The sequence below is a fragment of the Balearica regulorum genome, chromosome 1 (genome assembly GCF_011004875.1).
Source record: "Balearica regulorum gibbericeps isolate bBalReg1 chromosome 1, bBalReg1.pri, whole genome shotgun sequence".
Taxonomy (NCBI): domain Eukaryota; kingdom Metazoa; phylum Chordata; class Aves; order Gruiformes; family Gruidae; genus Balearica; species Balearica regulorum.
In genome coordinates, this window is record NC_046184.1 from 29999773 (window position 1) to 30021294 (window position 21522).

Below are 21522 nucleotides of genomic sequence, written 5' to 3' on the forward strand. Positions count from 1 at the left end.
TCGCTGTTGCACACACAGTAGTTTTGTGACACATGCAGAACTGTTGAGGCTGAAAGTCCTGTTAGCCAAGGACCTTTCTTTAAGGGGACCTTAGCCCTTGTAATAAGCCAAGAGTTGAAAGTCTCTGTTCCTGGTGCTTCGATATGTGCTTGGGAAGAGCTGTGGCTCCTGAAAGCAGAATCTCTCTCTGACAGATCAAGCTTTAAATGTGAAGAGTGGAATCATCAGGTCTGTCTGAAACTGGAAGAGGAAGAGCTCAGGAAGCCTGAGAAGTATGAAAGTAACTTGTTAAAGCTGTTTGCATTCAAAAATGCAATGACAGCTTTTCAGTGGGGCATGGTTCAATTGGGACATGGTCTGTCTCTGAGAATAATCCCTGCTTTAGCTGGAATGGAAAGATACCTTGACTTGTCTGTGGGAATACGTTGAAATTTTCCTTGCAAAATCTGCAGGAAGTGTTCTGCACCTGCCTTTACATTTCCGTGAGTAATTTCAGTCAGATCAATAGACTCTTTAACTCCAGCTTACTCATTTCAGCAATTACTCACATGCCTGTCCATAATTAGGCTTTTGGATGGGACAGGATCCAGCAGAAGTCAGGCAAGTGATTCAGGCGTTACTTCTTTCAGAAGCAAATGAAATGATGAAAAATTTGCAGATGGAGGTCTTGGAATTTACAGGCAAAGATCTTGGAAAGGTTTGGAGAAATCTTTTTCACAGAAATTTAAAATCAGATTTTGCTAAGTGCTCTATGCCAAGGTAACAGTACAGTTTTTCTGAATTGCTGGCCAAAGAGAATTATTATCCCTGGAAGACCTATATTTAATATTACCAAGAGAAAAATTAACTATGTCAGAGACAGGTGGAGTAATGGAATGCAGTACTTTCAGTACATTATTCTTGATTTTAGTGAATTTTATGGGTTAGTAAAATAATAGTATTCATGATATGCTTGAGTGTTTGTACTCAAATGGAAGTACTACTGAAATCAAATTATTAATAGAAGAAAAGTTAGTTTAATGTATGCATGAGTATTGTTGTGGGGAGAGTTAATGATTTTGTAGTCTTTATTGTGGTCTGATTGCCTGGTGTTTCTTGAAGGCTCAATTGACGATGTGTTAATAGAATTGAAGATGGTGACTTTTTTAACTTCTCTAAAAACAACAATATTTTCTGAATAGCAAAAAGTTTTCTAGGTAACATCTATATTTACTTGCACATTTGTTAACATTACAGATTAAATAACTTTTCTGAATGCAGGTCATATCCAGTCTTTCTCCCTCATTTTCCCCATCTTTTCTTCCTGACTTGTATTTTTCAATCCAGTCCTCCCCAGGCTTTGCTTGTCCAGTTTAATTTGTTTTTCTTTTTTGCCACTGGAGGCCCTGCTGCATCCTCTGGCCTCTCTCCATATTTTCTCAAATAGCCATGCTACTCCTGCTTGGTGGTTTTTTTTTTTTCTCCTCTCTGTCTGGTCATCATCAGTTCTTTTCCTCGCTGACAGGTTTTCCCCTCCTTGGTGATTTGACTTGCATATAGGGAGAGCAGTGGATGTTGCATACCTTGACTTCAGCAAGGCTTTTGATACCGTCTCTCGTAACATCCTCGTTAGCAAGCTTAGGAAGTGTGAGTTGGATGAGAGGACACTGAGGTGGGTAGAGAACTGGCTGAATGGCAGAGCCCAGAAGGTTTTGATAAGCAGAGCAGAGTCTAGTTGGGGGCCTGTAGCTAGTGGTGTGCCCCAGGGGTCAGTGTTTGGTCCGGTCTTATTCAACATATTCATCAATGACCTGAATGAGGGAACAGAGTGTAACCTCAGCAAGTTTGCTGACGATACAAAACTGGGAGGAGTGGCCGACACACTGAAAGGCTGCGCTGCCATTCAGCAAGATCTGGACAGACCAGAGAACTGGGCAAAGAGGAACCATATGAAATTCAGCAAGGGCAAGTGTAGGGTCCTGCACCTAGGGAGGAATAACCCCATGCAGCAGTACAGGTTAGGGGTTGACCTGCTGGGAAGCAGCTCTGCAGGGAAGGACCTGGGAGTCCTGGTGGACAACAAGCTCTCCATGAGCCAGCAATGTGCCCTCGTGGCCAAGAAGGCCAGTGGTATCCTGGGGTGCATTAAGAAGAGTGTGGCCAGCAGGTCAAGGGAGGTTCTCCTCCCCCTCTACTCCGCCCTGGTGAGGCCACAGCTGGAGTATTGTGTCCAGTTCTGGGCTCCCCAGTTCAAGAAAGACAGGGAACTACTGGAGAGAGTCCAGCGGAGGGCTACGAGGATGATTAAGAGACTGGAGCATCTCTTGTATGAGGAAAGGCTGAGAGAGCTGGTTCTGTTCTGCCTGGAGAAGAGAAGACTGAGAGGGGATCTCATCAACGCTTACAAATATCTAAAGGGCAGATGTCAAGAGGATGGAGCCAGACTCTTTTCAGTGGTGCCCAGCAACAGGACAAGGGGCAACGGGCACAAACTGGAGCACAGGAAGTTCCATCTGAACATGAGGAAAAACTTCTTTACTCTGAGGGTGACCGAGCACTGGCACAGGCTGCCCAGAGAGATTGTGGGGGTCTCCTTCTCTGGAGATATTCAAAACCCGCCTGGATGCGACCCTGTGCAACATGCTGTAAGTGATCCTGCTCTAGAAAGGGGGTTGGACTAGGTGATCTCTAGAGGTCCCTTCCAACCCCTACTGTTCTGTGATTCTGTGTCTCGCTATTTCTTTAGAGACTGGTCAGTTCAGTTTCTTTTGTAATACATTTATTACATCTTCCCCTGCTCTTTCATTATCTCTTAAGCTGGATCCTAAATCCCCCTTGCTCATTGCTCATCATTGCTCCTCAAATTTTTGCTGCCCATCTTCCTCTCTGCGGTAGGTGCTCGGCCCTGCTTGGCCTCTGCAGTCCTGTCCCGGGGCTCTGAAACTTTGCCTGCTCGTGTCCGCAGTGGCAGCACACCTTGCTGCTCTCACCACTGCTTCCAGAGGGGATCTCTGGTGACAAGAGAAAGGAAGTCATTGTTAGTCTAAGGAATCAGATTTATGGGTTAAGCTTTGCTGTCAAAGTCTCATTAATTTCAGAATTCAAATTTTTATATTAAAAAAAAAAAATCAGAAATCCATTTAGTATGCTTTTAAATTGACAACCGCTTCTGGTTTTTCCTGAGACAAATGTATGTAGACTAAAGCACAGACTTCCCCGTGGTTAGAACACGAGTCAGGGATGGGAAACATAACACATTAAATCTGTCTGCCAATGAATGTGATGAATATTTTCTACAAACTGTTTTCTGGATTTTCCCAGTTCTGTTTTAATGGTCAGAAGTAATGGATTATGTATTGTTCTCCAGAGACTATTCTTCCATTCAATAATTTGTTATAAGACTGTTTCCTCTGGCAGTTGATCTACATTGTAACTTTACAAATTTTCTCTTTAAGCTTCTTTTTACCTGTAACATACATACCTTGTTTTCATTTCTTGGAATAAGCTATCCATCAAATATTTGTAGATTAGTTCTCATGTTATCCTTTTTTCTCCTGAGCCTTCTCCTTTATGGAGCATGTACTACTTTAGTTTTGCAGAGTCACTGCAGAGGAGCTAAGCAGAACTGTTTCTTTTATATTTCCTTATATACATGTGTGTGTTTGTGTGGATATATAAAAATAGGCCAATATTATTCAGCTTGGATAATGGAAAGCAAGGCAGATTCTTTGCTTATAAATACACAAAGACATCTTTGTAAGCCTCCTCCGTTGTTATCTGTTGTGTGTAATCCTGAGCAGCCTGCTGTAGGTGGCCCTTCTTGATGACCTCCAGAGGCCCCTTCCAGCCTCAACCATTTGGTGATTCTCTGATCATCTTAGTTGACATCTGTTTAGGAATTTATTTTAATCAGAAGAGCTTTTCTGTAGGTCTTTGTAACTAGCTTCCAATTTAAACTAATGTTTCATGTCATTTTTCTTCCTCCTCATTATTTTTGGCCATCACATGTCAGTAATGCTCCATTGTTAAATACAGTTCCACTTTCAACAGCAGTTTACTCCTTGGGACTGGAGTTACCCATTAATATAAAATTATGTATCATGGCTATAAAACACCTTTAAATACTTCCGATGTTTTGACAAAGTTACATTTAACAATAAAGTGTTGCTTGAAAAGCTGAAAAAAGTGGAGAGAGAATACTACTGGCAAATCTCACCCAACTTTTATTGTCAATTGTTTCAGTAGCCAGAGGAAAGAAGAATTATTTTTTTTTACCTTTTCCACGTTATTCGAAATGAGAACACACTGTGTATTTCCTAAATATTCATCTAGAAGGAGAGAGGCAAAGGCAAAAACCCCCAAAGACTAAGAGATAAAATGGCTTCTCATGTTTTCAGTGGGATTGCCAAGAATGGTCCCTGTCTTCTGTTTGCTTTTTGAGCAGTCTGTCTGGAATGAACGGGCACTTAGAGTACAGGGATGTACTGCAGGCTGAGATTGCCAGTGCAGTCAAAAACAGAATGAAAAAATGGATTGAACAAATGAAAGAACAAAATCCCTTTCTAGCTCCGCCTATGCATCCATGGCCATCTGCTCCATTAATGACCAGTCATCAAATCTTTTGGATTTAGTAAAGCACTGACAGTCTCCACCTGGCATCTTAGCTGTTATCTTAAAAGAGGGACCTATCTTCAGGTTTACAGTAATTACTAACTTAATTAGATCTTATATTTTGCTATTTGAAGTTCTTATAGTTTAAGTATTTTAAAATGTCACCATTTTTTTAGCGCTGAATTAAAATACTTTATTTTCTTACTAAAGAGCTGCTCTAAACATCATTGATCAGTCTTACATTTCTTCTAAATCAAAACTGCTGAAAAAATACTGACAGCAAGTGCCAGCATCTTTATATTAGATAGATGTCTATACATGTAAAATATCCATTACTAACAATACTTTCCTACTTCATAGTGTAAGATGGCCACTGAATGAAGATGAAGTTGAACCTTCAAATGAAGCAGAGTTGATTCATAACACTACAGAGCATATTTCCCATTCCTCTTTAATATTTGATACAAACTAAAAGCAGGATATAGAGCAAGGTGGATCCCTGAGATGATCCTTACTGTTTCTGTGTAGGATCCTTATCTCAGAAGTACTTGTGAATTTTCTTGCCAGTATTTTCATATTAGTAGGAATATTTTCAACAGTTAAATGTAAATATTTTTTTAAGATATCAGACTCAATCAGAAGTTTGGTGAAAACTATTAATCTTTGTGATGATCTCAAGTTGTGTTACTGTAGAACACTCTGTAGGCTTAATAACTTGCATGTGGTTTAGGGGATTAAGGAAATGCAGGGAGTGTTTAGAGCAACATGGCATTTTGTAAGAAAACTTCTACAGTAAAATTATATAAAATAATAATATAGTAATAGTCTTTAGGATAATATGATGGCTGTAGTTTTTATGGGCAAGTATGGTTTTTATTTTGTAATGTGTTTACTGTGATCAGAACACTAATGCAATGTAAGAGCAGTTTGCTCGAAGAAGATCCAAGAAAAGTCATATTTATATGTGGTGGAAAAGCTGAATTTGTCATAAAAATGCATTATACTACTTCCTGGTCCATGTGTTCAGTCTTTCCAAGGTTTAGAAAATCCTCTGACTAACCGATCGCAAATGGGAAGCTTTTCCAGACAAGCCCTTCAATTTCTACAGGATCCAAGTCTTTCTCTTCCCTCCCCTTCCTTTTCACTTAAAGCAAATTATCCCTTAGGTGTCTACAATTGCAAAAGTAAGTCTCCAAATCTTGAAACTAATTTAGCTAGAGAGCTCCACTATTTCATCAGTCTTATATTTTGCAAGGTTTCTATAGAACAGAAAGTAATCTTTGTAAGTTTTTATTGCTGGTGGTCTGAGTCCTTTTTATTTTCAGAGTGTATTTGGAAAACTGAGCACTTTCTGCTGATACATTTGAAACAAAAATTATACTGTCTTAATTACAGAATTTTCTTCTCTTTATTGACAACAAAACAAGTTGAGGTTGCACCATAATTGTTACACTCTTTTAAGCTTTCCTGTCTTCTGGTGATTTCAGGTAATTGTGTGGATTTGGGGGAAATTAATTCTGAAAATCCTTATTCTCTGACACGAAACTTGAGAATCACTATGCGAATGCTTGTCTGCGCTTGTCCTCAATACATTCCACCTGCCCACTTCCTCATTGATTCTGACCTCTGAGTGTAGGCAAGATGGAGACAGGGAGAGGCAGTAAATCTGGAATGATGCCATGTACCTCCTGAGATGGCTAAGAAAACAATGTACGTAAAAGTGATTGTGAATCTCCTGTAATGTGTGTGCACTTCAAAGGCACACATTGCTCCTTGTAGCTTCAAAACATCAAATTACATTATACCACATGAAATCGGATCACAGTGTTAACACTAGCATTACCACCTATTGATGAACTTGTTCTATCCGAACCAGTTTTGTCGCTCGAATGTTAGCAAGTCAATGAACGTATTAATTACACTTTTGTGATAAGGTGTGCGAGGTTGTGGGTAAAGGGAAGCTTTCCGTGGTTGTTCTGTAACATGATGTAATGTCTGCTCAATGTCATGTCCTCACATTCTTGAGAGCTAGAAGCTAAACAAATAAACTTTGTTTGTCATGAATTGTATAAAGCATAGTAGGAGCTGGATATAGTTTTATAGTGGTTCAAGATGTTGGAATTTGAGAATAATGCTATCAGTTAATAGTTACCAGTTATTTGAGAACAGTGCTATCAGTTAATAATGTTATCAATTATCAGTTAATAGCAGATTCTGGTGTTTATTTGTGGTTAAAAGTATTGCTGTCACCATTTCATGGACACATAGGTGAAATTCTTCTGCCAGAAGTACAATGGCAAACAGTATTCTTCTTTAGGGCAGGAAGCACATTAGGTTGGTAAAGTTGTTCTTTCAGACTAAGTGATGTAATATTTACGTGTTTAAAAGCTGAATATAGTTGAATTAGTGCCATGTGCCAACAAGAACTGAGTTGGTTTAGGTGTAATTTTATTCAGTATAATTTTCTTTCCAAATTAGTAATACCTTTGTCTATGTGTTAAGATGAACTACCAGTCAACATCAAATCACTGAGCATTAAACAATAAGGCAATATCCAGATTTTTAAAAAACATTAATACTGTAGATTTATGCAGAGGGGGTGGATATGACATCAATGTGGTCAGAGGCCACAGGACTCTTCTCAAGACAGAAATCCGTAGCTATAAATTTATTTCCTTTGCTACATAAAAAACATTAATATTTAATAACTGCACCATGGATATTAAAGTTCTTGCTTAATTATATATTATAATACTGTTTCTACCTTTCCTAAAGCATGTAATGCCTCATTAAACGCAGTCACATCATATTAAAATAATTAAAACGAACCTGTATCTGTTCTGCCTCTTGCTGACAGCTGGTATTTCAGAAGTCCATTTTTATTTTACTAGTACTAGTGGTTGAGACTTAACTTTTGAAACTTGTTTTTTTTACAGAAACCATCTACGTATCAGTGAGTATAATCTTTTCCAAAACTGTTTTTTACCTACAAAACAGGAAAGCTCAAAGCACAAAGCTGTGTGAATGCTACAAAGTCCTGTAGTAGATGTCCCTTCTCATCTGATATTAATGTAGCTGATAAAGAATTGTCTTTTTAATTGCAATAATATTCATTGATGTTCCCACAAGTCATCTTTTGTGTGATACATAGTATTCCACAAAGAATATTTTACAAACTCTTGATGTTAAAAAGCTGGAGTGGTTAAATCTGTATTTTTAATTATGTAATATAGTATGCTATCATCTGATGCTAGGTATGTAATATTCTGTGTTGTACTTTACTGATTAAGGCCTAATCTTGCAGATATTTACAGATACTCTTATTTTTTGTACATAAATAATTTTGTGGCGTTTGATTTTCCTGCTTAAATGGGTAAAGCTAAGCTATGATCAGGGCTTTTAAACCTAAGTCCTGTGCTGTTAGTGTTCAGATGCATTTCTTTCAGAAGAGTGATCCCTGCGTACCACCCACCTTCTCCTCAAACCCCCAGACTGGCCTTTCATTTGTCCTTAGAGTACTTCACCGTGTAATATGTGGGAAAATAAGTATACGTTACGTATAACAACTTGCATGTTTCAGGACCCAATTATGTTTCATCAAACATGGGGAATTATTCATAAAACCATAACCAACAGATAGGAAGGATTTTTCATGCAATACATAAATTTCTCTGTTTTCTTTTTAGCCAACCAATGGGATCTTCATGAGTGCATTTCTCATCATTTTACCTCTGGAGTCCATGGCTCATGGGCTTTTCCATGAGCTGGGAAACTGCTTGGGAGGAACATGTGTTGGGTATGCTGTTGTGATTCCCACCAACTTTTGCAGGTACAGTGAGCATATATTTCAACTTCACAGTACTGTAAGCGTACTGTTAGCTAGTAGAGGCAATGGAGGGCTGTTGCTTGTATTTTTCCATAATTACATACAAATTTAAATAATAGGCAGATTTTGTATCTTTCCTTTTCCTCACCTGTCCAAAAAGAATGAGTAGCTCCAACTCCACCTTTTTAAATGTGTTTAATTTGATTTTAGAAAGCCAATGAATGCTTTACGAATCAATCGTACACAGGCAGATTCCACAGTCTGTTTCTCACCCAAAGAAGGATGGGGGCATTTGACTGAGTGGAGATATTTTATAACAGGAGATTTAACAAACCAAACAGATCAATTTAAAACAATTTTGAATTCTATTAAATGAGATGGTGTCTACATTTAATGGACGGTGAAATTAGATTTGTGAGTGGACTATATGTCAGTTATTGGTATTGTGAATTTACAGCTGATTTTTTGTTCCAGTATAATGTTACCATATGAGAAATGCTTGGAGGTGGAGGAATTGTACTATTGTTTGTGCATTTATGTGTTTTTCTTACAAGCTTTATACTTGCAAATCCTTCTTTAGCCGTATAATTAAAATTGCACATACACATTTTTTTGTAAATGATAAACAAGATCTATGTAAGCTATTTGCATTACAAGAGAAACAGAGTGGTAAGTTGAAGTGAGAGGCTTAAAAATAGAACTGCCAAATTTATGAAAACTGCCCAGCTCACAGTATGTGTAATGGATTCAGTGGATAGGGAAAAAAATCACAGGCAAAGAAACAGAAGGTAGTGTTTCTGATCTTAAGTGCTGATCTTAGATCACTGTATCTTAAATAGTGCAAAATACCGTAAAAACAATTTTTTTGAACTTCAGTCTACAGTCTTCAGCTGTGCACTCTTTTTAAAAAAATCCATGTAGTCAATTATTGTTAGGGATACAAAAGGTAAATTTTCAAAATTTACATTACAATAGAAATAAATTCTTTTTGTTCCCATGGCAATAATTTAATTCTTTCATTGTATTATATTATTCTGGTTGTGGCAGTTCCCTGTAGTTTCTGAGTGAATGAGATACTCTTGAGCAACTGTTTAGGACCTGGCAGAGCTAAACTTACTTATTAACAAAGGTTGACTCTTTCAGTACTGGGCCCAGTCTTCACTTGCTAAGACACACAGAAATTATGATGTATTCAATAGAATTGTAGTAGTGGAATGTTAGCCTTCATGAAGGCACTAGACAGGTGAGGAGGTACAAAATTTAACTAGCTAGACCAAAAAAGAAAGCAGGTAACTTTGCATACCAGCTTGCAAACAAAATACATGAAGAATACATACATACACACATAAATATATTTAAGAAACTGAAGTTCTATTTTGTATTAGTAGAGTAAGACCATCTCTGTATTTTAATCCATAAAATCCGTCCATTGCCCAGGGAACCCAGGGACTCTTTTGTTATATATGCACATCATATACATCTATATATACATGGTTTGTTCCAGGTCTAGTTTGTAATTTTCTCAGAACTTTCATTTTCTAAGTTTCATCTGAAACACATTTCTTATGCTGAAAGATCAGCATCCGAACAGCGCACAGAAGAATTACTGTATTTATGTGAGTACCATATTGAATAACGGCTAGTTTAGAACGGAGAGAAATTAATTCAAAATATCTGAGCAAAATGCACACTTGGATTTCTCTTTAGTCTGTTATTAGAAACTAGTTTGCATGATGTTTTGTGCAGACTACCAATCATTCTCCCTGCGCTTCTTTCCAGTTGTGTGTGAACAAATGCCTGTCTAAAGACAGTGCCATTTCCGTGGGACTTAATGAAATCATTGAAGCCCAGCGCATTCACATCGCAGCTTCTCTCTCTCCCTCTCTGTCTCTCAGCTGCAGGAATAGCATGGGATTGTGTAAGGACTACATTTTGAAGTGAAGTGTGACAGAAGGGAGGGGAGATAGTGGTCCCTCACTCAAATACAGTAATTTGAATTGTTTATAAACTGTACATAGCAAGTAAATTTGAATTTAGAACAGTGCTACTTCATAGCAGAGAAAATATGCACAGGGGAAAATATCACCAATTGCTATAAGTCCACTAAGGATGAAATAATTATAAATCATAATCATAGGTGTTTTTCTTTTCTTTAGTCCTGATGGCCAACCAACTCTCCTTCCACCCGAGCATGTACAAGAGTTAAATCTGAGGTCTACTGGCATGCTTAATGCCATCCAAAGATTTTTTGCATATCACATGATTGAGACATATGGTTGTGATTATTCTACAAGTGGACTGAGCTTCGATACCCTTCACTCCAAAATCAAGTCTTTTCTTGAACTTCGGACAGCAGATGGACCCAGACATGATACCTACATTTTATATTACAGTGGTCACTCCCATGGCACTGGTGAATGGGCACTAGCAGGTAACTGGTTTGGGGATTTTTTTTTTATTAACAGTTTTGGCATTGATAAACTTTCCAAATCAATTAATTATTTCTTTAAAAAAATCATACCATATTGCAAAACTTTGAAGTTTTGGTCACATTTATTATCTGATAGTCCAGAATGGCAAAGGGCCACCAGTCTTTGGATAACAGGTTCATACAAGCTCCTGGCAGGGAAGGAATAAAAGAAAGGGTAATACACAGAACATGGCTGTTAGGAGATTCAGGGACTACAAGGAATCATCAAAATAGGCAACTGTCTGTGCTAGTGGGGAGAATGGAGAAATGCAGAAGCCCCTTTGGTATGCAGTTAACTCGATCTAAAGAAGCTCGCTCCAGGGGCATCTGCTCTTGGACAGTGTAGACAGATCTGAGCTTTGTTGCGTGGTCATGCTGAGGAGTTCAGGTGCAGGTCAGTTTTCCTCTGGAGGCCGTGTACCTGTTTTGGTGCAACTCCATGCCTTAACCGTTAGACCTGCAACGTGTATTTATTTTCAAAGGCTTCATCTGTATCAGTGATTTTAAAAAAGCCACAGCCATACTCAGAGCTTAGCACGAGTGATGTAATGCGGTGTATGCGTTGGGTAATGCAGTGAAGAATGACTTCTCCGAGAATAGAGCGGTCTTATCATAAGTGCAGCTGCCGCCCCGTTGCCAAGTGTGTCCATACATTGTGTGGAGCAGGCTCGCAGCGAAACTCTGCCTCCCACTCGTGCTGCAGCTGGCAGCATCGACACAGTTACCTCACTAGTGTATATAGAGCTAAATGCAAAAATTAGACAGCTCCCAGCCCAGTGTTGGCTTACATCTGGCCAGCCTGGAGTGTGACAGGGGAGCTCAGGTCTCTGTGTATTTGTTCAGGTAGCTGTAGCCTAAATTAAACGCTGTCTTCAGTTTTAGGATAAGGGCCAAGGTAACCATTACAATAAAAAGAAAGTTTCTGTGCTAAAAGATGCAGAGTGTGAATGCAGTGGTGTTCAGCTTTCTCACAAAGTTGCTTTTCAGTTTCCTACCCCTCACAACTTCACCTTCTACTTGGAGAGATACGTAGTCACATAAAGGAGAGGAACAGGCAGCTGTGACGTGTCTTGCATCCTTTTTTGTGATTAATTTTAGATAAATCACGGAGTGGAACCCGATACTCCTTCCAGATAGCACTGCCTCTGAATGTAACTTGAAGTATGAACTGGAAAGATGAAGGCTGTTTGGTTGTGTAATTGTACTGCATGTATCGGACAGTGGCGTTTCGTGACAGATGGAATATTTGGTCATCAACTCCTGTAGTGTGTACCATCCTCTGACCTCTGGAGAGGATGAAGAGAGATGGCAACAAGGAAGTGCAACATTTGGATCTAATAGAAAAAGTAGTGTCTCGCTGTCAGCTTATGCCATGCTACGGCACAGCAGTAGCAGTGTAGTCTTTGCTTTGTAATGATATTTAAAAAGGAGACTTACTGGATTTATTAGTTCACTAATGATGTTTCTCTGTTGTTGGAAGCTGAGATGTAACACAGTGGTGTATAAAAGAAACTGTTAACTAGTCATACGTAAAGTATGAGCAGTCAAATGACCTGGGTGGTCGTCATGTTCTCCGAGTGAACGCAAGGGCAAGATCTGGGCTGTTGCGGAACTGTCGGCTTAACCGCCTGCAAAACCTGCCAGAGCGCCAGAGGTGGCCGGAGCCTGGATTTCTTACACAGCTTGGTGTCGAAATCTTGTGCTGGCCGATGACTCCGTGTGTTTGAGGTCAGTGGGGTTAGAAGCTGAGCATGTGTTTGTGTGTGTGCATGAAGGATGAGACTCTTTTCTTGGGGCAGTTCTATCCGGTAATGTTTTGAAATCACATACACCCCTGCATAGTTACACTAAAATAAAGTTTATTTATAAGCCTTTAAAACATGAACAAATAAAGAAATTTATACTGCTAATTGACCCAGAAGGCTTACCTAGAAAAGGGAAACTGCTTCTATACAAGTCTCTGCTGTAAATAACTACAGCAATTTGTGGATCATGTACCAAGATTTTGTTTGTTACTAAATTTTCCAGGTTTGGGGATTTTTTGGGAGCAAGTTGTAGCCCTGTAATTTTGCTTTTACTTTAACTGTGATAGCATTCTCAATGCTTTAACTCTGAGCTATTAATTTGGAGCACTTTTTTGTCACCGCTTATAGGTAAAAAATGTAAGTGCTGAAATACGCAGCTATTTTTGAGATTCATCTGTGCAGTTTAATTCTTACTACCAAGGTTTTAAACACTGTTAAATGTACTTACATTCCACAATGAAAATCGCTATGGAATTAAAATGCAGTTATTTTAAATCACATTTTTCTACCTTTCTTCTAAAAGTCGTCTTTTTTTTTTTTTTAAAGTTGCCATTTTCAAACTAGAGTGTTTTTGTCGTAAATCTGTATCATAGCTCCAACCTGCTGACACCTAGACATATCAGTTCTTCACATTAATAGTCGCTGTGGAGCCAGTGGAGGTTTATTCACTTGTTTGGAAGATGTTTTCTTTAAGCACTTGAGTAAGTAGTCTGCTTTTCAAAGCTACAGAGATCCTGCAGTAGCCATTGCACATCAGCAGCAGGACTCCCTGCTATAGGTAACTTTAACTACCACCTGCTCTTTCAAACCATTGTTGCAGCAAGAGCTGAGACAGAACATGAGAAGTTGGACACAGTACTTGCCAGTGTTTCTGAGCAGATAAGAAATAAATATTGTGGGAAAATTCCTATGAAATTTTTGTTTCAGTGAGTTGTAAATCCGTATTAATTTTAATTTTCTCAAAGCTCTGAAGACAACCCTGTCTGTGAGTGAATCTTCCATTTCTGATCACATTTTTTCAAGCCAGAGCGATGGTTGTGCCTGCAGATGGCTTTCTAATTGTGCTTCAAAACTGTTAGCATGTGTTGTGTTCCAAAGTCCTCTCTTTTCCTTAACAGAGGAGTCCTTTTTAATGTTAATAAAAACATAATTAAAAGAGTGCTTTTTCCCATTAAAATATTAAGAAATTAATAGAAAATAAACTCTATTTCAGGTTTTCATCCCTTATTTAGCTATTCCAGATTTCTTCAACAGACTGTAATTTCTGTCACCCTGTGAGGGAATTCTTTTTCTTTTCCCCCTCCCCCCCCCCCCCCTCTTTTTCCCTCCCTTCTTTTTCCCCCCCTCTTTTTTTTTTAAATCAAGGATGAGTTGCCTTGCCACAGTAAGTCAGGTGGAATCAGTTAATATCTCTCTGGAGGTCTGCAACATCTACAAGCAGGGAGGATCAGTTGAAAACTTCTGTTATCTCTGTCCAGGTTGTTAAAATAAGGGATTCTTGGAACCACAGTCAAAATTCTACAGAGGTTTCTGTTTCTTCCTGCCAATCTTAAATACTTTTTCCTTCTGGCAGGAGGTGATGCTTTACGACTTGACACACTTCTGGAGTGGTGGAGAGAAAAGAATGGCACTTTTTGTTCTCGACTCATCATCGTTTTAGACTGTGAGAACTCTCAGCCCTGGGTTAAAGAAGTAAGAAAAGTAAACGACCAGTACATTGCCGTGCAAGGAGCAGAAATGGCCAGAGTTGTAGACATCGAGGAAGCAGACCCTCCACAGCTTGGTGACTTCACCAGGCAATGGGTTGAGTACAACTGTAACCCCGACAGCAACATCAGCTGGTCTGAAAAGGGACGTACGGTGAAAGCGGTGTATGGTGTGTCAAAGCACTGGAGCGACTACACTTTGCATTTGCCAACGGGGAGTGACGTTGCCAAACACTGGATGATCTACTTCCCACGTATCACCTATCCCTTAGTACATTTGGCAAACTGGTTTTGTGGTCTCAATCTGTTCTGGGTCTGTAAAGCATGCTTTAGGTGCTTGAAAAGATTGAAAATGAGTTGGTTTCTTCCCACAGTGCTGGACACAGGACAGGGTTTCAAACTCGTCAAATCCTAATTAGGAACCAAAGAGGAAATTAAGTGAGAGCTCTGCGAACTTTCTCACTTTACTGTACTTACAACTTTTTATATGACTATTTTTCTCTGAAAAAGTCTGCTACACTCACTTTATTCAGCTCTTTGAGCAGCTATAGTATATGCAACAGTTAGAAATGGAAATCTTAAACAGAAGAGAGTAGGGCTATAATATTTGAGTTTTGTTGCTGGTCTGTATGTACATACGTAGGAGACTTATTTAATATGACCATTTTGGAGACAGCTTGCATGTTCATATGCATTACGTAAAGCAGCCTTCGTTCAGAGTCACCAGTTTGATGGACAGCAGCTCCTGTGATTGTTATAGCATGCTTATTTCTCATTTATATCCACTATAAGGTTGAAATACAGGAAAGGAACCAAGCTAATATTCAAATCAATATATATGTCCTTGAAATTATATGGTGGAGTCAAGGGTGTTCTGAAACAGCACTGAGCCAAAAAAATATAAGAGTCAATAGCCATCGTAGGTAAGTAGCTACCAAGAATCTTTAGTTTTATTTGCTTTTACATCTTCAGCCCCTGCCTCAGTTCTCTACTGCCATCAGTGGAAATTTGCCATGGAAAACCAGGAAATCAGACAACCCTATAATGTTCTGATGCTGCTCAGACGTTTTCTGGCGTGCAGTTTTAAAAACTTTCAGCGTTACTTTCAAATTCAGTATCTTGCGGGTGATCTTTTATTTTTTTGGTAAATATTCCCAGTAGTTAGTTCATATATGGAATAAAAAGTGCACTGAGAGTTTTTCCCTCATCTGTTAGGGTAGTTCTGTCTTTTCCAGGCTCTTACTAGTTTGTATTTTGAAAAGTTACTACAAATTAAAAAAAAAAACAACAAACCTCAAGGAATTTAACAAAGAATGTAATCCATAGATAAAAAATGGAAATACAAGTGTTGCCTCGCTTCCATGTTTATCTGAAGTCTTTGCTGTGCCTAAGACCTCGATTCTGTAAAACGCTGAGTACGGGATTGGGCCGACGAGTTAATTATCTATTAAAACCACAAGTGAAGTTTGTCAGAAAGAATAGATTATTCCCGTAGGACAGGAGTGAATCCCGAGTATTCCTCAGCTCTGTTCTTCCAGCCGCAAGGTCCTAATCTTCATTCTTCCACTTAGAGAGCTGGATGGGACTCCAGAAATCCTGCCCCGGCCTTTCCTCTCCAGTCAGAGAAGCTGTGTGGCTTTCTGACCTTGTTTTCTCAAGTGCAGAAAATAAGGAGTGAAATAACTAAGCAGCTAAGCCAGTACAATTTGTGGTGGGATTTTTCCCTATCTGCGTGCAATCCAGTAGACCTAGAGTTTACTTTTCTCTGTTTCCATCAGTATTTTAATAAAAATGTTAGGCATTAGCTGATAGTTGTCTAAAATACAACTTTTTTTCATTTAAATAACTGAAAAGACTTTAGGAGCTCTTTAAGTCTTTGCCATCAAGGTTTTTTCTAACTCCATTTGAGCTTTTTAGCCAGCTAAGTTAGAGAATCTGCTAACACTGATACCTGTCAGTAACTCCTGAAAATAAAATGTGTGATTACATTATGAGATCTGCAATAGCAGGAGTAATTTGCACCCACCAACTTCAAAATGGTGATTTTGTAGGATTTACAAGTGACAGTCACTAAGTTTCTTCATTAGTGTGTATCACACAACTTGGTTTAGCAAGACAGCACCCCCCACCCCGCTTTGCCTTTCTCCATCCCCTTCCATAAAGTGAAAAGAGGATAAAGAAATGAGAGGTGAAGTGGGTCTTCTCTAAGTAGATACTGGCGATGGCAGCTCTGTTACGGATTTGAGGGGTGGCAGTTCTCAGTCAGGACAGAGTAATCGCACCATCTAGCTTCAGGTATCCAACTTAAGTTCCTAATGTGGGAGTCATTTAAATCAGATGTCTGAAAGCTTGACACCTGAACCCATGCTAGTGACCTGAAGTGCTCCACTGCTCATTAACAAAGAGGAGTCAATATTTCTAGAGGAAGAATCACTTGATCTCTGTTTTAGGGTGAATTTTCCTCTGATTGTGCCTATGAGATTTGTTTTGGCTTTGCTTTCATATGCCAAAGGTCAAGCAGACAAATCCCCTATGTCTGTTTAATAACCTTAGAGTACTTCTGTTGTAAGTCACCCTCTGGAGCCTGGGTTGGGCACACGAGCACTTCGCTCCAGCACATAAATTGGATGCTTGACGTCAGGCTGAACGAGCATTCGTCAAGCTGCAGAAGAGCAGCACGGCCTCCTCTGCAGAAGTCATTTTCAGCCATTTCTAGCCATCAACCCCTGGGTATAGAGACGAAAGATTGCTTAAAGACAATCATTTGGTTGGTAAAATCACCATTATTTTGAATGCTATTTCAGTAAAAGTTCATCTGATTGCATCATAAGTTCTTCCAACTCGAGTGCTACAAATTTTTAATGAAGGCCCCATAAAGCAGCACTGTAATTAATACCTGATAGTCACCCTGTGAACATTGGAAAGTCAAGACGACAGTCCTTGTTTTGGAAAAGCTTTAAACAGCAGCCATAACGCTTCTCGCTAATTACAGTGGGTAAATCTTACTCTGTACCTGCTACTGTTACATTTTTTACGAACATTATCTGTGTCTGTCTTTTTGTACGTGAAGGGGAACAGGAGAAGGATGGGAGCCTCCGAACCTGTCCTGGGACTCCGAGCAGTATCCACTCGGCAGTGCGGTGACAGGCCTAGCACCAATTGGTGCTGGTCTTTTGCCTCTGTTTTTAAATGGTTTCCAGCTTGTTTATCAAACTGTTTTCTCTAGGATAGACTGGGTGATCTTTAGCAGTTTGTTGAAAGTTAAATAAGAGTCAGCTAAAAACACAGGAGAAAGATTATTTGCAAAACTTACCATGTGATTGCAGATTTGTCTCAGTTTTCTCCATTAAACAAGTCTAGTTTTCTGAATTTGAAATCATTTTAACATGAGCTAAGGTGTTCCTACTTTTGATCTTACTGTTTTTTTAAACAGCAAAGGCATGGTGAAAATGCTGATTTAAACTAAATGTTTACAGCCATTCAAAACTGTGAGACCTTTTTTGGACGAAGAGGCTGCCTCGTGGGTTTCAAAACGCCGTGCTGCCCAGGGTGTGGGGTTATGAGCCTCAGGAATTCAACAGTATTAATTCTCCGTTTCCACACCAGCTAATACCAAGGCGTCCTACCCTGGTCCGTGTTCCCAGGTGGAATTTTTCACCGGCCTCTGCCCACCGGGGCTGTGCCGGGGACCATGCACCAGGAGCTGCTAGCAGCGGTGAGGAGTTTCCCCTCCTCTGCTCCCTGTACAAAATATGGGGACAAAGCTTGAAAGAGAAATTTAAGTCTAATTCCAAAGAATGTTACATACTATCAGTTACATACAGGTTGTTTTTCTTTAGCAGTAACCTGCTTGCAAATTGACTGGATGAGGAAAACCTAAACTTGTTTTGTAGAGGCTTGTCTCTGTACTGTATATTCAGACAATTTGTTATAAAGGTTGTTATAAATTTATATCACAGCAGTAATTTTATGTTGACTTTGTTTCATTTACCTCCTGTATAGTATCAGCCTTGCTGAAACAGGCAAATGCACTAAGTAAGTCCTACAAATATAAGTCTTTAAAAGGAATTCGAATTGCAAAATCACAGTAGTGTTTTTCTCTGAACAAGTATTGGGGGAAAAAAAAAAGCCATTCTTCATTTTTGCACTACCAGAGTTACATATTTGCAGTTCCTCATGCTTTGCATGCCTCGTGGTTGTTGTTGCTCAGCCTTCAGTTTGAGTTTTTCCCAGAAATAATTTCTTCACCTTTATTAAATTTTCCCTTTATTTTGCAAAGGCGTAATTAATGCTATAGCACCATAAAGCACCTCTGTTGCCAGCAGTAGACAATGGGTTAAATTTCTTGTTTATAAATACCTTTTTGTGGGAGGATTTTTACTGAATTTGCCGATTTTAGATTTGTAAATAGATTTTTTTTGTGTGTGTATTTGTGATATTGCTTAAATATATTTTGCTGTTTTGGATGCTCATTTCCATTTTGTTTTTGTTTATGCCTTGATCACTTTCAAAACATCGGTGTTCCCTCTTGAATTACATGGGGTTTTTCTGTACAGCTTGTTTCAGAGGTGGGTGTTTTTTGCTAGAAATTGCAACAGTTTACTGAAAATACTCTTAAAGATTATCTGTAGTTTAACATCTTAATAGAAAGGGGAAATATTAGCTTGAATTATTAGCACACCTTTCACCTCGTCATTTTTTTTATCACTTAGTCAACAATCTAGTAAAAATGTTTGTTCTGCTTTGAGACACTATTTAGTAGAACCTGAACTGAACATTGATGTATTTGTGTTTAGTCACACTTGTCATCTCCAGTAAGATCAAGTTAATGGAGAGTTCCCGTCCAAGTTAGGCCAAGCGTGGGAGATGAAGCAGGACACCACGATGCTGCCGCACGCTGAGGGGTTCAGATCTGCACGTCGGCTCCTCGGAAACTGCGGGGGGTTCCTGCACTCCCACCCGCCTCGTGAAACAGTCCCAGCATTACTCTGCACAGCCTGGGGCTGAGCCATGCACCTCTCAGCAAAGACTTCAGTGGGAAACGGAGGAGAGGCAGAGCTTTTAGTGTGACAAGGGGTGAGGGCACGTCAGTAGTAATCCAGCGACCAGAGCTGCGGAGAAGGGTGCTGCACTGTTAGCAGTGCTTTTAACACATTGCCTGGCCGAGTACAGTGAAGGTTTAGTGGCACTTTCTTCTTTTTTAAGCAGAAGGAATTCATGAATTCCTTCTAATTCATGATTGAATCCATTTGAATCCATTACTTCTGCAACTTATTAATCAGTGTTCCTTTTTAATTAAATTTCCGTAGATCCTTTCTGTCCGTCTCAAATTCCGAGGTAACCCTAGAGAGCAGCGCAGCTCGGCCTCACTGCTGCCCTGCAGGGATTCCAGGTCTCTCTGAGTAGAGTCAGGTAACCCAAGGTACGTCTGCACCCACAGCACTGCGCTTGGGGGGCTCTTCCCTTCACTTTTTTGGTGACCTAGGAAATAAATCTATCACATTTAATCAGTGTAAATACTGTGTGAACATTCAAAAATGCTTCTCCTTAGATACTATTATATGTTGGTGTTGGAAAACAAGCGTAACCTAAGCGCACCTAGTGAAGAGATTTTATTTATGGTATTAGTGTGGTGTAAGAAGTTATTTTTAAAAAGCTTTTCAAATTTAGTTCTCTCTGAAAATTGTCCTGTTTCTGAAAAGCCTTCTGTTATTGAAATAATGCAGCTGTCAGGAAAGAAGATGTAACAGACTCATGGAAAATACAGTATTCAGTTACACTTGACTAGTATGTAGGATGAGATATAGTAATATTTTGGAAGAAAAATAAATAATTTCAGTATTTTTTTAATTATTAAAAAAAAAAGTCTGCAACACTTTGTAGCAGAATAAAAATCAAGCACGTTGATTTGGAAGAAGGAGTGCATAAATGCTTTGATCAGTGTTACCTGCTGCTGCAGCACTGCACTCAGCTGGTCTCTATCAGCTCTGGAATACATTGCCCACTACCACTGTGGAGTAAAACACAAACACGCTGTTACCACCGTATTAGCCTGGAGACCCGACAGCTGGATCCAATGACGGCGCTTGGTATCACAGAGCTCCCCTTTGGAGATTCAGGTCCAGAATGAGTACAACGTCCCTGCACAACCAGATGCACACCTGAGGCGTTTGCGAAGGGTCGGTCACCCTGTAAGGCACCGCTTGGACTCATCAGGATTCTGAGTAGGACATTATTCCAAACCAATGCTGGCGGCATCCGCCTGCTTACAACTAGTGACACGGAAATTTAAAACTTCGCTCCTCATCAGCACTGAATTCTTGTCTCTATATAACATTCATGTAGCCACTTCAAAGTGTATTGAAACATTTCTGGGATCTTACCTCAGACACTGCTCTGCACGGAGCTGGGGAACTGCCAGTGCTGACTCATGCCAGTGCTGAAGCTGGTGGAGAACTGCAGCCAGCTCTGCTGATTACAGACAGTTCTATAGTTAATAGCTGCTAAAATAAATCAACGTGAACCTGACTTTGCCATCCCACAAATGCAAAGCCACGATACTGTAAGACAGTTTGTGTCGGGAGTATAAAACAGACAAGTTTTAGATGAGGCTTTGGGCAACGTGGTCTAGTGGAGGGTGTCCCTGCCCGCAGCAGGGAGGGTGGAACTGGATGATCTTTGAGGTCCCTTCCAACACAACCATTCTATGATTCTATGATTCTAAGTTGGCTTCCTTTGCAAATCAAAGAGAACAGCCTGATTCTGAGATTGGCAATAACCGGAAAAGTAGTAGAAACTTTTTGCAAAAAAAATGTTTGCTTTATAAATTGTGTATAAGATCCCTAGATACCATGGTACTGAAAACATTATAAATGCATAAGAGAGCCATTAAGAGAGGTGGGGAGGGGCAAAAAAACCCTGACAACTTAGGTTTATATAGCTGAAAGCCCTAAAGATTTCTTCTGCCTTGCAAAAAGAGTATAAAGATTTTTATCCTTAGAGAAAGGTTACTTCTTTTCCCAGGAAGGAAAGGGCAGAAGAAAAGGAAGGAGAAAAGGAAAAAAAAAGCCAGGAGGAAAAGGAATACTACGAGATAGGTGAGATTTGGCGCTGTGGCCAGGGGAA

At 39.5% G+C, this 21522-nt stretch overlaps 1 protein-coding gene across 2 annotated transcripts in view; it reads left to right on the plus strand.

Moving 5' to 3' along the window:
* TMEM168 (transmembrane protein 168) overlaps positions 1-18863 on the plus strand; it is a 30282-nt gene extending 11419 nt beyond the window's left edge. For both annotated transcript variants that reach the window (XM_075744117.1, XM_075744110.1), the window contains exons 3-5: positions 8277-8419; positions 10573-10847; positions 14265-18863. In XM_075744117.1, coding sequence (XP_075600232.1) covers positions 8277-8419; positions 10573-10847; positions 14265-14812 — 966 coding nt within the window. In that variant the 3' untranslated portion in view covers positions 14813-18863. The remainder of the gene's footprint in view (positions 1-8276; positions 8420-10572; positions 10848-14264) is intronic.
* The last annotated feature ends 2659 nt before the right edge of the window (positions 18864-21522 follow it).